Source organism: Oncorhynchus gorbuscha, linkage group LG09 (genome assembly GCF_021184085.1).
Source record: "Oncorhynchus gorbuscha isolate QuinsamMale2020 ecotype Even-year linkage group LG09, OgorEven_v1.0, whole genome shotgun sequence".
Lineage (NCBI taxonomy): Eukaryota > Metazoa > Chordata > Actinopteri > Salmoniformes > Salmonidae > Oncorhynchus > Oncorhynchus gorbuscha.
In genome coordinates, this window is record NC_060181.1 from 21,801,233 (window position 1) to 21,818,474 (window position 17,242).

General features: G+C 44.1%; 1 protein-coding gene across 3 annotated transcripts in view; it reads left to right on the forward strand.

Moving 5' to 3' along the window:
• The window catches only part of LOC124043276 (ribosome biogenesis protein bop1-like), a 151,424-nt gene that overhangs the window by 105,569 nt on the left and 28,613 nt on the right, over window positions 1-17,242 (forward strand). For all 3 annotated transcript variants that reach the window (XM_046361680.1, XM_046361681.1, XM_046361682.1), the window contains exons 4-11: window positions 753-907; window positions 1,060-1,177; window positions 2,360-2,461; window positions 3,534-3,746; window positions 5,943-6,104; window positions 6,339-6,419; window positions 6,551-6,620; window positions 13,299-13,431. In XM_046361680.1, the coding sequence (XP_046217636.1) occupies window positions 753-907; window positions 1,060-1,177; window positions 2,360-2,461; window positions 3,534-3,746; window positions 5,943-6,104; window positions 6,339-6,419; window positions 6,551-6,620; window positions 13,299-13,431 (1,034 nt within the window). The remainder of the gene's footprint in view (window positions 1-752; window positions 908-1,059; window positions 1,178-2,359; window positions 2,462-3,533; window positions 3,747-5,942; window positions 6,105-6,338; window positions 6,420-6,550; window positions 6,621-13,298; window positions 13,432-17,242) is intronic.

Below are 17,242 nucleotides of genomic sequence, written 5' to 3' on the forward strand. Positions count from 1 at the left end.
TGAGGATGGGCACTGTGTGTGTGGGAGGGGTCTACCCAGCTGGCTGTGAGAAAAAGCGTGACACGGCTGCCCACTCCCTCCTAATTGGATCTGGTAGGGGTGTTTTTATTGAAATCACTCACAGGTGCAGCCCCACTTTAAAGTGGCTCACTACTTCTGAGAGCTTTCAGCTGGTGTGTGTGTGTGTGTGTGTGTGTGTGTGTGTGTGTGTGTGTGTGTGTGTGTGTGTGTGTGTGTGTGTGTGTGTGTGTGTGTGTGTGTGTGTGTGTGTGTGTGTGTGTGTGTGTGTGTGTGTGTGTGTGTTTTCTCGGACGAAGAAATGTATTTTTTCAGACTTTTCAGTGCCCATTTGGTTTAATAAGTCCTATCGTCTAAGAACAGGTTTCTAGTTCTACCGCCAGTTTGTGAATGACAACGGGATGTAGAATGAGCCGAGGTATTTTTACCAGGCCTGCACCTGTACCCCACCACCACCCACCTTTACCCCCCCAGGCCTCATCCAGCCAAATGTATTCATAAATGTAGGAAAATGGGACAAGTATGATGAGGGTGAGTGTTTCCAGGCCAGAAAAACTGTACTCTACTCCCATAACAGTATAATCCGCTATTTATTCCACTCGCCCAGAGTGATATGAAGGACTGCAACAGCCCTGAGCAAGCAATCTAATGGGAAGACAAACACCTTGTCCTCAAGTGTTGTTAAACAAGGTTATTGAACATGTCTTTCTCTTCCTCACTCTTTTCTGTCCTAGGACATTCGTAACACGGTGGGCAACGTTCCCATGGAGTGGTACCAGGACTACCCTCACATCGGCTATAACCTGGACGGGAAGAAGATCTTTAAGCCCATCAGGAACAAAGACGAGCTGGATGAGTTCCTGGACAAGATGGAGAACCCAGACTACTGGTGAGATGACAAGGAGCAGATTACCTCTCTCTCGAACACCCTCTCTCTAACGCACGCTCGCTCTTCTTTCTCTGTGCTTTTGTTCTGGGAGAAGAGTATCTGTGAACCTGTTTTGACATCTGGTCTCTCTCCCTCCGTATCCCCTCCACCAGGCGTACGGTTCATGACAAGACGACAGCCTCAGACATTCGTCTGACAGACGAGCAGGTGGACCTGGTGCACCGCCTCCAGAAGGGTCAATTTGGCGACGTCAACTTCAACGAGTACGAGGTAAAAACCTTTATGACTGCTCTCTCACTGCCTGTATCAGGGTCCTATTCATTAGGGCCAAACGTAGCAACACGCTTTGCAACAAAATAAGAAAAACAAGTGTTTCTTATTGGACCAACTCTGCTACTCCTTCTCTGTTTAAGTCCATTTTTATTTTTTGTGCCTAGTGAATACGACCCAGGTTTGACTGTGTTGACGGCTGGCAGCTCTGTTTTGTTAAATGACTGAGCAGATAATGGCTAAAGCATAGCAGCCATTAGAGCAAACTAGACCTCAGTTCATTAGCCCATCCACTTATGTTCTCCACATAACCCAAACCTCGTCTCCACTCCACTCCTCGTCACTGAGAACAAGTCAGCCGAAAGCAGACCTGGGTTCAAATACAATCGGAAAACATTTCAGATTCTTTAGCTGTGATTTGATTGAGTTGCATGTTGCAATGAAACTAGTAGACATGTCCAACAATTGCAAACCCCGCCCAACTGGCACTGCAGGCAGACTGGAGCAAACGCTCAAAGTATTTGCCAGATTTCATATAGTAGTTGAACCCACGTCTGGAGAGGAGGGAGTTCTCCTGTGCTGCAGTTAACAGGGTTTGCGGGAGAGGTTTTAAATGAATAGTGTTGAATTGAGAAGCCACTGCTGTAGTGTCTAGAATCTAGATGGCGTCATGGCTATCATGGAGTCCCGTTAATGCCAGAGTTATTACAGAGGCATATAAACTCATTTGTCAGGGGCAAAAACAAGTGTTTTTAAACTTTTAACACCAGGACTGTAAAATAAGAAAATACCAGGCTAACTCTGATGTCGTCATCAGCTACCTGCCTTGGACTTTGATCCAATTACTGTGGACTGGATCCAATGATTCCAGTCCACAGTAATTGGGCTGTCTATTAATCTAGGGCTTCCCAGACGTTTGTTTCACAAGGGTCTGTCTTCAATCCTAGCTGACTTTGTTTACTTCAGGCTGTGTCCCAAATGTATTTAGCTCATTCTGATATATATTTTTAATGATTTTTTAAAATTATTGTGTGTCTTGTTTTGTATTGCTAGGTATTACTGCACTGTTGGCGCTAAATAACATAAGTGTTTTGCTGCACCTGCGATAACATCTGCCGACTGTGTACGCTACCAATAAACAATCTATTTTTCTTGCTGATAAATGCTGTGTTTATCTTTTAGCCGTCCGTGGACTTCTTCACCAACGAGGTCATGATCCATCCGGTGACCAACAGGCCCCAGGACAAACGCAGCTTCATCCCCTCACTCATAGAGAAGGCGAAGGTAGGTCTCTTTCTTTCTTACTGTCACGCCCTGGTCGAAGTATTTTGTGTTTTTCTTCATGTATTTGGTCAGGCCAGGGTGTGACATGGGTTTTTGTATGTGGTGTGTAGCTTAGTGGGGTTGTAGCTTAGTGGGGTGTTCTAGGAAAGTCTATGGCTGTCTGAAGTGGTTCTCAATCAGAGGCAGGTGTTTATCGTTGTCTCTGATTGGGAACCATATTTAGGCAGCCATATTCTTTGGTTGTATTGTGGGTGATTGTCCTTAGTGTCCAGATGTCCTTGTTCTGTGTTAGTTGACACAAGTATAGGCTGTTTTCGGTTTTCGTTTCGTTTATTGTTTTGTAGTGTTTTTTGTATTGATTCGTGTTACGCTTATTTGATTAAACATGGATCGCAATATACACGCTGCAGTTTGGTCCGACTCTCCTTCACCACATGAAAACCGTGACACTTACACACCATCTCTGTCTATCTCTCAAACTCTCTATTTTCCTCTCGTTCTCTCTCTCCCCATTCTCTGTTCCTTCCTGCTCACTCAAAAGCTTCATGTTTTATGCTGCTAATATATATTTACAATAAATATACAGCAGGCGTTACCACCAGTTTGAATCCTAACTGCTCACACGTGTTAGAATGTAATGATCCCTGCATAGTGGAAGTGGAGGTGAAATTGTGTTATAATGGGGGTTCTGAAATTGGAGGCTTAGAGACCCACCCCTCCCAAACCCTCAACAATAAAAAGATAGAAACCGTAGCTTTATTAGCCCAGCAATACTTTCTATTAATGTTGGCTTGATTTTATTCCACTCATTAATCAAGTTAGTCTTTTATATTTGACGAAGCAGAGCACAATCTCCCCCATTTTAATACTGTGTGATTGAATTTTTGTACGTTCGTTTTAGACATGTGTTTACGCAAACACACGCACACACACACACACACACACACGCACACACACACACACACACACACACACACACACACACACACACACACACACACACACACACACACACACACACACACACACACACACACTTCACCACTACTGTTGTCCTCTCTCCCTCTCCCAGGTTTCGAAGCTGGTCCATGCCATAAAGATGGGTTGGATCAAGCCCCGTAAGCCCAAAGAGACCACCCCTCAGTACTACGACCTGTGGGCCAAGGAGGACCCCAACGCCATACTGGGGCGCCACAAGATGCACGTCCCCGCCCCCAAGATGAGGCTGCCCGGACACGAGGAGTCCTACAACCCTCCGCCTGAGTACCTGCTCACAGAGGAAGAGGTAAATGCTTAATTCATGTGAATAACATGATGTTCATAGTGTTTGTAGTAGTATAAGTCGTGATCAATAAAACGTCACAATATGGTGCAGAGTGTTCGATTTAACAAATATCTGCCCTTTTCAAGGAAGTGGTCAATAGATATTGCAACTATTTGGTTTTAATATAATCACTTCTTGAAAATCAGTCATAACTCCACATTTCAGATTATTCCGCATTTAGCTCTATCAGAGTTATACAGCAAGCAATAAACACCAATTGATCATGTATTTTCAGATACTTTAGGGTATCCTGTCCATTTGGAATTAGCTTGCTATTAACATGTAGCTAGATAGTGTCATTTAGCTTGCTTCATCAGAGATTAGGCTTTTGGAAAGAGCTTGACAACGGCAAGTACTCGTCCTGGTAAAGTTGTCTGTCGGACTACTGTTGTCACCACTATAGATGGCAAGCAAATCAAGCCATCTAGTTTATCCCCTGAAAGTTAGCATGTCAGCTAGCCAGGGTATGATCTGTTATTAGCTAGTTAGCCAATTTGAAGTGGTCCATCAGTCAATGTATCCTATCAAGTCTGTCAGCGGCAATCATGATTAAATACTGTTAAAAACCATGTTGAAATGGGATAATGTTAGCTAATAACGCTAGGTATGCCTACATTGGTTGTAGATAAAGTACATAAGGTGTACTTATCACTTTGTTTAGCCAACTGTACAAAGTTTCTACCGGTAGCTTGTAAAGTAAACATTATCAGCATACAGTACATCGGCAAATATACCCTTCTGCTGCTTGACAGGCAGAGCCCACAAAGCATGGGAAATGAACCTAAACCACTCTGGTATTTTCAGGTAGAGTTCACTTTTATTAGATCACTCAAATATCCAATATTGGTGGCCAATATTGAGCTGTATCGTGAGGCTACCCTGACGTATCTGAAATGACATGATCAATTGATTTTAACTGATCATGAAACACATGCAGTTACTTGCTGTATAACTCTGTTATACACTACCTTTCAAAAGTTTGGGGTCACTTAGAAATGTCCTTGTTTTTGAAAGAAAAGCACATTTTTTATGTCCATTAAAATAATTGGTGTCTAGTTTGAGAAACAGAAGCCTCACAAGTCCTCAACAGGCAGCTTCATTAAATAGTACCCTCAAAACAGCAGTTTCAACGTCAACAGTGAAGAGGCGACTCCGGGATGGTGGCCTTCTAGGCAGAGTTGCAAAGAAAAAGCCATATCTCAGACTGGCCAATAAAAATAAAAGATTAAGATGGGCAAAAGGAGGTCTTGTGAGGCGTCTGTTTCTCAAACTAGACATTCTAATGTACATGTCCTCTTGCTCAGATGTGCACCGGGGCCTCCCACTCCTCTTTCTATTCTGGTTAGGGCCAGTTTGCACTGTTCTGTGAAGGGAGTAGTACACAGCATTGTATGAGATCTTCAGTTTCTTGGCAATTTCTCGCATGGAATAGCCTTCATTTCTCAGAATAAGAAAAGATTGACGAGTTTCAGAAGAAATATTTGTTTCTGGCCATTTGAGCCTGTAATCAAACTCACAGATACTCAACTAAAGAAGGCCAGTTTTATTGCTTCTTTAATCAGGACAATAGTTTTCAGATGTGCTAACATTATTGTCAAAGAGTTTTCTAATGATCAATTAGCCTTTTAAAATGTCAAACTTGGATTAGCTAACACAACGTTCCATTGGAACACAGGAGTGATGGTTGCTGATAATGGGCCTCTGAATGCCTGTAGATATTCCATTAAAATAGTCATTTACAACGTTAACCAAGTCTACATTGTGTTTCTGATCAATTTTATGTTATTTTAATGGACAGAATTAGCTTTTCTTTCAAAAACAAGGACATTTCTAAGTGACCCCAAGCTTTTGAATGGTAGTGTACATCATACATAAGTGCCACTCTTGAAATACCATAACTTTGTCTATAGTAAATTGGCTTGCACTATATACTGTAGGCATAGTAGCATAGATCAACTGAAACATTTTGTTCATCCCTCATTAGCTACAGTATAGAGACCAATCATTCATAACTTATCAGCCAATCATTAGTATACAGACCAATCATTAACCAGTACACAGACCAGTCATTAGTATACAGACCAATCATTAACCAGTACACAGACCAGTCATCAGTATACAGTTAGGCTAACCATTGGTTCTTCCTCCCCCTGTCAGAGACTGGTGTGGGAGCAGCAGGATGCAGAAGACAGGAAGCTCCCGTTCCTCCCCCAGAAACACTCCTGTCTGAGGGCCGTGCCCGCCTTCTCCCGTTTCATCCACGAGCGCTTCGAACGCTGCCTTGACCTTTACCTGTGTCCCCGCCAGCGCAAGATGAGGGTGAGACTAGAGACCCCGCCTGAATGTCTAGCTAAATAGTTCTTAGTTAACCAGTTGCCGGAATCATTTTTATAATAGAGGGACTTTGTTGGTGTGCATTCTGTAAATATTTGTTTTGAAGATACTCATAAGTGAAGCTATGTGGCTCATTTAGAAGGACCTCTATATTGTCAGATCAATTAGGTGATTCTCCACTCGTGACTCAACTCTATTCATCTCAATTCGTCTCCACAGGTGAATGTGAATCCAGAAGATCTGATCCCCAAGCTGCCCAAACCCAAGGACCTGCAGCCCTTCCCCACCACTATGTCTCTGGTAGGTCAGCCACTGAATCTGAATTTCTGTGTGTGATATTTGATTGGAAATGTACCTCATGGGCTGATGGGTTTAAAAATGTATATTAAGTGGGCACGAATCATGACCTTAATGATGTGTCCTCTCAATAGGTGTACCGTGGCCACACCAGTCTGGTGCGCTCCATCAGTGCGTCTCCCACCGGCCAGTGGCTGGTCTCAGGTATGTGTTAACTCAATATTCATCAATGTGATGTAGTAACGTCTCTGACTCTGTTTGGCTCGCTCTTCAGTTGGCAATTTTCTCAGTCAGGAGCTAACTGTCTCCCTGGCAATCCTTTTCTTCATTTTGCCTGTTTGAGTCAGTAGCTAACTGTCTCCCTGGCAATCCTTTTCTTCATTTTGCCTGTTTGAGTCAGTAGCTAACTGTCTCCCTGGCAATCCTTTTCTTCATTTTGCCTGTTTGAGTCAGTAGCTAACTGTCTCCCTGGCACTCCTTTTCTTCATTTTGCCTGTTTGAGTCAGTAGCTAACTGTCTCCCTGGCACTCCTTTTCTTCATTTTGCCTGTTTGAGTCATCATCCCCAAAAGTAGCTTGAGCAATGATGATGTCATTGTTCTCCAGGCAGTGCTGAGATGTGTAGCGTAAGACAGGTGACCCGCACTGGGCCTGTCTGGATCAGAGCGGCTGGAAAGAATCCAGGGTTTACAGACCAGGAGATGAGCACAGATGCATTTAGGCTCTGCAGCTCGGCGGCCATACTTACTGGAACACGTCTAGGATGATAAATCCATCACAGATCTCCTAGTGTGTCTCCTTTCCCTTCATCCATCCAAGACGCAAATTGTCTTTGTGTCTTTTATAGCTTCTGGCTGCCTGTCTTTTCTCTACAGCCACAGTCAGGCAGAGAACAATAGGCTACGACTTTACTTAGGTTGTTAATGTTGGTGCTATGTAGAAAATCATCCCTTGTGGTTTGGATTTCTGTGATTAATGGTAGCAGGCAAAACCAAAGCAATGTAATTATGCACATCGCATTGACTGAAGATTCTGACCAGGAAAATGATGTACCATTGAAAGTGGTAACTTGATATACATGGAAGTGAATTGAATAAGATGGAGGTGAGGTTAAGGAAGGAGCATCTGTGGACTGCTCACTCAGTGTTGTATAGTTTCCATCAGTTTAATATGGTCTGGGCCTGGGGCACACTGTCAGATATGAAGTAAAGGCCTTGCTCATATAAAACTAAGGTGGCTGTGTCTTTCCACAGGCATGCGGTATTACTGTATGTCTGGGAAAGTCTTTATTCTGTACCAGGACTAAGGCCTATCGTAGTTTGAATAGGTTGGATTAGATACTGTACAGTATGAAAAGAGCACAGGGGATTTATCATTTGTGCGCCAAAAAATATATAACGTAAAATGGTCACGTCAATTTTTATAACTTTTAATAATAATCAATAACTTTTTTAAATAGTCTTTGTTCCCTGGACTTATTCTTCGACGACAGGAATGGGAATCCTCTTCCCCAAGCCATGGAGACATACTGTCCTGTTATTCATACTGTATGATGTGTAGTTTCATTTAAACACCGAAAGGCGGGTCAATAGCCTTCTGATAGAACTCCAAAATGTTGGCCGTTACACCTGATTTGATTCATTTTCCATTCACAGCTGTAACAGGCCCTTGGAGAGGGAGGGAGGTGACGTGGGCGAGTCAGAGAAAGATAGAGGAGAAGAAGGAAGGAGGGAATAAGTGAGCGAGGCAGCGATTTAGTGTCAATATCTGTTAAGTTGTCCATAACAAAGGATTTCATTAAGGCCCATATGCAAAACCACTACAGTCAGTGCCACTCTTTTATCTTGCAGTAAAATATATTCAACCAGTCGTAAAGCCCTCTTTCCCACAGTAAAAATGGCAGTTGACAACCTCCTAGGAATTGCAGCCGCCGCCCCCTACCACCCTCACCCCCCACCACTTTGCTTTCCTATTGTGTTGGGGTTCACAGATAATTCATTCCATATCAGTGTGTGGTGACTTTTAATAATGACTTTGACCCGCCCTGTCTCTAGATAGAGGACCGTCTGTCTGGGCACGTCCAAACCTGTACAACATGATGATGACCGACCCCACTCAGAGCATTCTCTCAGGACTGGAATTAGTTTCATAGCCTTGATAGTGCTGCTTATTTTTCATTTTGTGGCACCCAATGGCACCCATAGGGCTCTGGTCAAAAGTAGTGCACTATGTAGGGAATAGGGTGCAATTTGGGACACAAGCAGTACATTGTACTGAGCATTGTAGTGTCCTGGGGCTTGACTCTGTGTACGGTGTATTCACACCCACACTCCCAGCAGTAAACAAACTTGGGTTCTGGTGTTCCCGGCTCCACATTCCCTACTAATGTGTGGCCACAATAGTTTGCGTGGTGCAGTGGCAGCTCCTCCAGCTCTAGCCTCCCTGACAGGCAGCGTTCCCTCTGAAATCTGACTAGGGCTGAACCTTCAACCCTTCCCTGGTGGGGAGGACTGGGAAGGACGGAATTCTTCGCTCCACACGCCGGCCAGGATTGGAATTCTTTTTATGGAAGTACATAACAGGGATGCCTCTTATAGATGTAGCCCACTGGGTCAGACTTGGGACATCACAGACAGGGTTAGGTGAACTCCACTAGCTGGTCTCTGGTTTTTGCTTTCTCGCTCGCTCTCTCTAGCGCTCTCTCTAGCGATCGCTCGCTCTCTATCTTGTTCTCGCTCTCTCTTTCTCGTTCTCTCTCTCATTCTCTCTAGCTCTCTCTCGTTCTCGCTCTCTCTAGCGATCGCTCTCTCTCGTTCTCGCTCTCTCTCGTTCTCTTTCTTTCTTTTTCTCGCTCGCTCCACAACAGGAAGAACACAGCCCTGTAAACCAGAGAGCGACAACACTACCAAGAGGCTACCTACCATTAACTGAGGGACATGTTTTTGTGACAGCTGCTTGGCTGTGTCATTTGGTGCTCACACAGATGGTCACCATTGTGTCGTGTTCCACTTCTACTACTGCCATTACAGGGTTCATACTTAGGCCAAAACCTGCAATCATCATTTGGATATTGAATCGCAGGTCTGTTTTTGTTTGGCGCTAGAAAGAGGAGAGGAGTGTAATGCTGTTACGACCTGGGCTTTCAAACCAAGGTGTCCTAGAAAGAGGAGAGGAGTGTAATGCTGTTACGACCTGGGCTTTCAAACCAAGGTGTTCTAGAAAGAGGAGAGGAGTGTAATGCTGTTACGACCTGGGCTTTCAAACCAAGGTGTCCTAGAAAGAGGAGAGGAGTGTAATGCTGTTACAACCTGGGCTTTCAAACCAAGGTGTCCTAGAAAGAGGAGAGGAGTGTAATGCTGTTACGACCTGGGCTTTCAAACCAAGGTGTCCTAGAAAGTCCCCAGTCCATCAAAGTACCTCCCCCTGGAGCCTCAGTTGATCGTGCTGACCAATAGCGCTGCTCCCATCTGTTGACTTACATTGTGGTTTGCCCTCGACAACTGAGCCTTGAACCGCTCTGAGGTTACAAACCACGCATCCGTTTTAGTTTTATTCTCTACATTTGCTAAATGCTCTCATCCTGTCCAGTGACACAGCCTTGTATTTATGTCAGATTGTCATAAAAATATTCTGCTTGTCGTATTCTCAAGTAGGCGAGTAAGCACACTCCTGGGTGTGTTTCAGAGTAAACCATTGAGGTTGAATGAATGAATAAAGGAAGTCCCTCAGTAGAAAAGGAACAGCATAGTTGTGACTTCTTAACGGTTTCACGGCTCTAGACCTCTCCTCATACACTAGTGATTCCTTTCCAACGCCTGTGCTGCCTGACGGACGGGGTTCTCTCACTCTCAATGTGACTCTCACTCTTTCTCTCTGTCTCTCTGTATTCAACCTCCCGGTCGGGTCGGGCCTGTCCCTCAAGTTCTATATCTGTTTCTGCCAGAGAGCTCAGTACTTCAAATGGATTATGGTGTTTGAGTTATTACACTCCACCCTCTGTCCAGGATCTGTTCTTCCCTCCATGTTTTCCTTGCATTTATGGAGCGTTCCGGTATAGAAGTTAAAATAAAACGATTTTACGACGACCTCTCACTCCGACTTTGGAGCGATTGAGCGTCGGTGGTGGTGTTATCGAAGGTGGTTGGTTTGCGTAGAGTCTGAGTTCCCAGGTGTCCGTATTGTGTGCCAGCAGTAAGGAGCGATTGGCTCCTGGGGTTCTGATTAGGACCTGAATGTTTCTTTCTCAAACCAACCTCAACAGGAAAGGGAAGAGCAACGGACGCTACAGTTCTTTCATGACAAAGTATTGTCCAAAAGAAAGGTTGAGAAATCTCACTGAGCCATGGATCCTAATAGAGCTGCGATGGCAAACCACACTGCAAAATCAGACCAATATTGGAGGTTACTAGAAATACAACCTCTCCATGTCCATAACATGTAGACGGAGGTACATGTAGACGGGGGTACATGTAGACGGGGGTACATGTAGACGGAGGTACATGTAGACGGGGGTACATGTAGACGGGGTACATGTAGACGGGGGTACATGTAGACGGGGTACATGTAGACGGGGTACATGTAGACGGGGTACATGTAGACGGAGGTACATGTAGACGGGGGTACATGTAGACGGGGGTACATGTAGACGGGGGTACATGTAGACGGGGGTACATGTAGACGGGGGTACATGTAGACGGGTGTACATGTAGACGGAGGTACATGTAGACGGGGGTACATGTAGACGGGGGTACATGTAGACGGGGGTACATGTAGACGGGGGTACATGTAGACGGGGGTACATGTAGAGGTATAGTGGCAGAAAAGAAGCCTGTCAAATGCAAATGATCCTTTGGCTGTAGTCTGTGATACTGCATGCGCTCCCAGAAGGCATTAGTGAGTTAGTGTGTACAGAGAGGCCCGTGATATGTCATTGGCTGTGTCCCACGAGGCCCTATGGACTCTGGTCCAAACTAGTTCACTATATAGGGAATAGGGTGCCATTTGGGGATGCACACATTGTGACCGACAGTTGGAGAGGCAGAGAGAGCGTCTGTTTTCACTCAGCTGATGAGTAGTAGGCTGGCCAGGAAATCTGTCCCGACCCGTCATGTCTGGCTACTTATGATGTGTATTATACACACTCACACAGATAACTTTTAACGCATGTGAACCACACACTCACACAAGGTATTGATAATGTAGTGAAGAGGTGTATATTCTATTTTTGAGAGATAAAGATAAACTACATTACCTTTAAGTTTGAGGTTTTTTCTGCTCTTTCCCACTGTTACTGTATATCACAATATTATTCATCAACACAGCCTCCCCATCAACTAACTCCTAAACCCCTGTTTAGTAGTGACACCAACCAGACCCACTCCCCTCCTCTTACTCCCCTCCTCTTACTCCCCTCCTCTTACTCCCCTCCTCTTAGTCCCCTCCTCTACTTCCCTGCTCTTCTTCCCTCCTGCTCTACTCCCCTCCTCTACTTCCCTGCTCTACTCCCCTCCTGCTCTACTCCCCTCCTCTACCCCCTCCTCTACCCCCTCCTCCTCTTCTACTGCCCTCCTCCTCTACTGCCCTCCTCCTCCTCTACTCTCCTCCTCCTCTACTCTCCTCTCCTCTACTCCTCCTCCTCTACTTCCCTCCTCTACCTCCCTCCTGCTCTACCTCCCCCTCCTCTACATCCCTCCTCCTCTACCTCCCTCCTGTTCTACTCCCCTCCTCCTCTACCCTCCTCTACTTTCCTCCTGCTCTACTCCCCTCCTCCTCTACCCCCTCCTCCTCTACCCCCTCCTGCTCTACTCCCCTCCTGCTCTACTCCCCTCCTCCTCTACTCCCCTCCTCCTACCTCCCTCCTCTACTCCCCTCCTCCTCCTCTACCTCCCTCCTCTACTCCCCTCCTCCTCCTCTACTTCCCTCCTCTACTCCCCCTCCTCTACTTCCCTCCTGCTCTACTCCCCTCCTCTACTCCCTTCCTCTACTTCCCTGCTCTACTTCCCTCCTCCTCTACTTCCCTCTACTCCCCTCCTCCTCCTCTACTCCCCTCCTCCTCTACTCCTCCTCTACCCTGCTCTACTCCCCTCCTCCTCTACCTCCCTCCTCCTCTACTCCCCTCCTCCTCTACTCCCCTCCTCATCTACTTCCCTCCTCTACTCCCCTCCTCATCCTCTATTCCCCTCCTCCTCTACTCCCCTCCTCCTCTACCTCCCTCGTGCTCTACCTCCCTCGTCCCTCCCTCGTGCTCTACTCCCCTCCTGCTCTACTCCCCTCCTCCTCTACCTCCCTCCTCCTCTACTCCCCTCCTCTACCCTCCTCTACTTCCCTCCTGCTCTACTCCCCTCCTCTACTCCCCTCCTGCTCTACTCCCCTCCTCCTCTACTTCCCTCCCCTACCTCCCTCCTCTACTCTCCTCCTCATCTACTCTCCTCTACACTCCTCCTCCTACTCTACTCTCCTCCTCCTCCTCTACTCTCCTCCTCTACTCTCCTCCTCTGTTCTACTCCTCCTCTACTCTACTCTCCTCCTCCTCCGTCCTACCACCATTTAGTTTCTGCTCCCCTCTCATTGAGGTTAGTCAGCCTGCTAGCTCAGAGCTTTCCCAGTTTATTTATGAGCCACTTTAAGACTTTCACGCTGTGGTAACTCAACGACACACGGTGTCCGGAGACCACACCTGCTGCTGCTGGGGCTGAGCTGACCATCTTACTGACTGGCGGAAGTGTGACTGTGATGCATGTATGAGCACATGCACACAGGCACACACACTTACGCTTGCGCACGCTCGCATACACATTCCCTCACACAATCACACACACACATTGCTGTTAAGGGCCCCATGTTAACCCTGTAGTCTGACCTTTGACCCTATCTCTCCCTCCAGGCTCAGACGATTTCACGGTGCGCTTCTGGGAGGTCAACACAGGGCGCTGCATGAAGACTCTGGAGGTGGGCGGAGCTGTGAAGAGCGTGGCGTGGAACCCCAACCCGGCAGTCTGCCTTGTGGCTGTGTGCTTGTAAGTCTCCTCCTCCAACAGTCTCTTTCTTCCTAATGGGGTGCTCTCTTAAAATCCTCCCCCTCCTCTGTTTTGAGGTGTCTGTGTCTTCATCACTGAACATACTGTATGTGTTGACGGACAGAATGATTTTATAGTGTAGCGTCTGGGGTTAACCAATAACTACTCTAACCAGTTTATAATTAAGCAAAAAGACACTACCATCATTACATCAGTACTACAACTACCATCATCATTACTACCTCTACTACAACCACCATCATTACATCAGTACTACAACTACCATCATCATTACTACCTCTACTACAACCACCATCATTACATCATTACTACAACTACCATCATCATTACTACCTCTACTACAACCACCATCATTACATCAGTACTACAACTACCATCATCATTACTACCTCTACTACAACCACCATCATTACATCAGTACTACAACTACCATCATCATTACTACCTCTACTACAACCACCATCATTACATCAGTACTACAACTACCATCATCATTACTACCTCTACTACAACCACCATCATTACATCAGTACTACAACTACCATCATCATTACTACCTCTACTACAACCACCATCATTACATCAGTACTACAACTACCATCATCATTACTACCTCTACTACAACCACCATCATTACATCAGTACTACAACTACCATCATCATTACTACCTCTACTACAACCACCATCATTACATCAGTACTACAACTACCATCATCATTACTACCTCTACTACAACCACCATCATTACATCAGTACTACAACTACCATCATCATTACTACCTCTACTACAACCACCATCATTACATCAGTACTACAACTACCATCATCATTACTACCTCTACTACAACCACCATCATTACATCATTACTACAACTACCATCATCATTACTACTACTACCATCATCATTACTACCTCTACTACAACCACCATCATTACATCATTACTACTACTACCATCATCATTACTACCTCTACTACAACCACCATCATTACATCATTACTACAACTACCATCATCATTACTACCTCTACTACAACCACCATCATTACATCAGTACTACAACTACCATCATCATTACTACCTCTACTACTACCACCATCATTACTCACAACTACCATCATCACTACTACTACTACTACTATTACTACTTCTACTTCCACCACCATCATTACATCATTACTACATCTACATCATCATCACTACTACTACTACTACTACTACTACTAACTACCATCATCATTACTACCTCTACTACAACCACCATCATTACATCAGTACTACAACTACCATCATCATTACTACCTCTACTACAACCACCATCATTACATCATTACTACAACTACCATCATCATTACTACCTCTACTACAACCACCATCATTACATCAGTACTACAACTACCATCATTACTACCTCTACTACAACCACCATCATTACATCAGTACTACAACTACCATCATCATTACTACCTCTACTACAACCACCATCATTACATCAGTACTACAACTACCATCATCATTACTACCTCTACTACAACCACCATCATTACATCAGTACTACAACTACCATCATCATTACTACCTCTACTACAACCACCATCATTACATCAGTACTACAACTACCATCATCATTACTACCTCTACTACAACCACCATCATTACATCAGTACTACAACTACCATCATCATTACTACCTCTACTACAACCACCATCATTACATCAGTACTACAACTACCATCATCATTACTACCTCTACTACAACCACCATCATTACATCAGTACTACAACTACCATCATCATTACTACCTCTACTACAACCACCATCATTACATCATACTACAACTACCATCATCATTACTACCTCTACTACAACCACCATCATTACATCATTACTACAACTACCATCATCATTACTACTACTACCATCATCATTACTACCTCTACTACAACCACCATCATTACATCATTACTACAACTACCATCATCATTACTACCTCTACTACAACCACCATCATTACATCATTACTACAACTACCATCATCATTACTACCTCTACTACAACCACCATCATTACATCAGTACTACAACTACCATCATCATTACTACCTCTACTACTACCACCATCATTACTACAACTACCATCATCACTACTACTACTACTACTATTACTACTTCTACTTCCACCACCATCATTACATCATTACTACATCTACATCATCATCACTACTACTACTACTACTACTACTACTACAACTACCATCATCATTACTACCTCTACTACAACCACCATCATTACATCAGTACTACAACTACCATCATCATTACTACCTCTACTACAACCACCATCATTACATCAGTACTACAACTACCATCATCATTACTACCTCTACTACAACCACCATCATTACATCATTACTACAACTACCATCATCATTACTACCTCTACTACAACCACCATCATTACATCATTACTACAACTACCATCATCATTACTACTACTACCATCATCATTACTACCTCTACTACAACCACCATCATTACATCATTACTACAACTACCATCATCATTACTACCTCTACTACAACCACCATCATTACATCAGTACTACAACTACCATCATCATTACTACCTCTACTACAACCACCATCATTACATCATTACTACAACTACCATCATCATTACTACTACTACCATCATCATTACTACCTCTACTACAACCACCATCATTACATCATTACTACAACTACCATCATCATTACTACCTCTACTACAACCACCATCATTACATCAGTACTACAACTACCATCATCATTACTACCTCTACTACTACCACCATCATTACTACAACTACCATCATCACTACTACTACTACTACTATTACTACTTCTACTTCCACCACCATCATTACTACATCTACATCATCATCATTACTACTACTACTACTACAACTACCATCATCATTACTACCTCTACTACAACCACCATCATTACATCATTACTACAACTACCATCACCATTACTACCTCTACTACAACCACCATCATTACATCAGTACTACTACTACCATCATCATTACTACCTCTACTACAACCACCATCATTACATCAGTACTACAACTACCATCATCATTACTACCTCTACTACAACCACCATCATTACATCAGTACTACAACTACCATCATCATTACTACCTCTACTACAACCACCATCATTACATCAGTACTACAACTACCATCATCATTACTACCTCTACTACAACCACCATCATCATTACTACCTCTACTACAACCACCATCATTACATCATTACTACAACTACCATCATCATTACTACCTCTACTACAACCACCATCATTACATCAGTACTACAACTACCATCATCATTATGACCTCTACTACAACCACCATCATTACTACCTCTACTACAACCACCATCATTACATCAGTACTACAACTACCATCATCATTACTACCTCTACTACAACCACCATCATTACATCAGTACTACAACCACCATCATTACATCAGTACTACTACTACCATCATCATTACTACCTCTACTACAACCACCATCATTACATCAGTACTACAACTACCATCATCATTACTACCTCTACTACAACCACCATCATTACATCAGTACTACTACTACCATCATCATTACTACCTCTACTACAACCACCATCATTACATCAGTACTACAACTACCATCATCATTACTACCTCTACTACAACCACCATCATTACATCAGTACTACAACTACCATCATCATTACTACCTCTACTACAACCA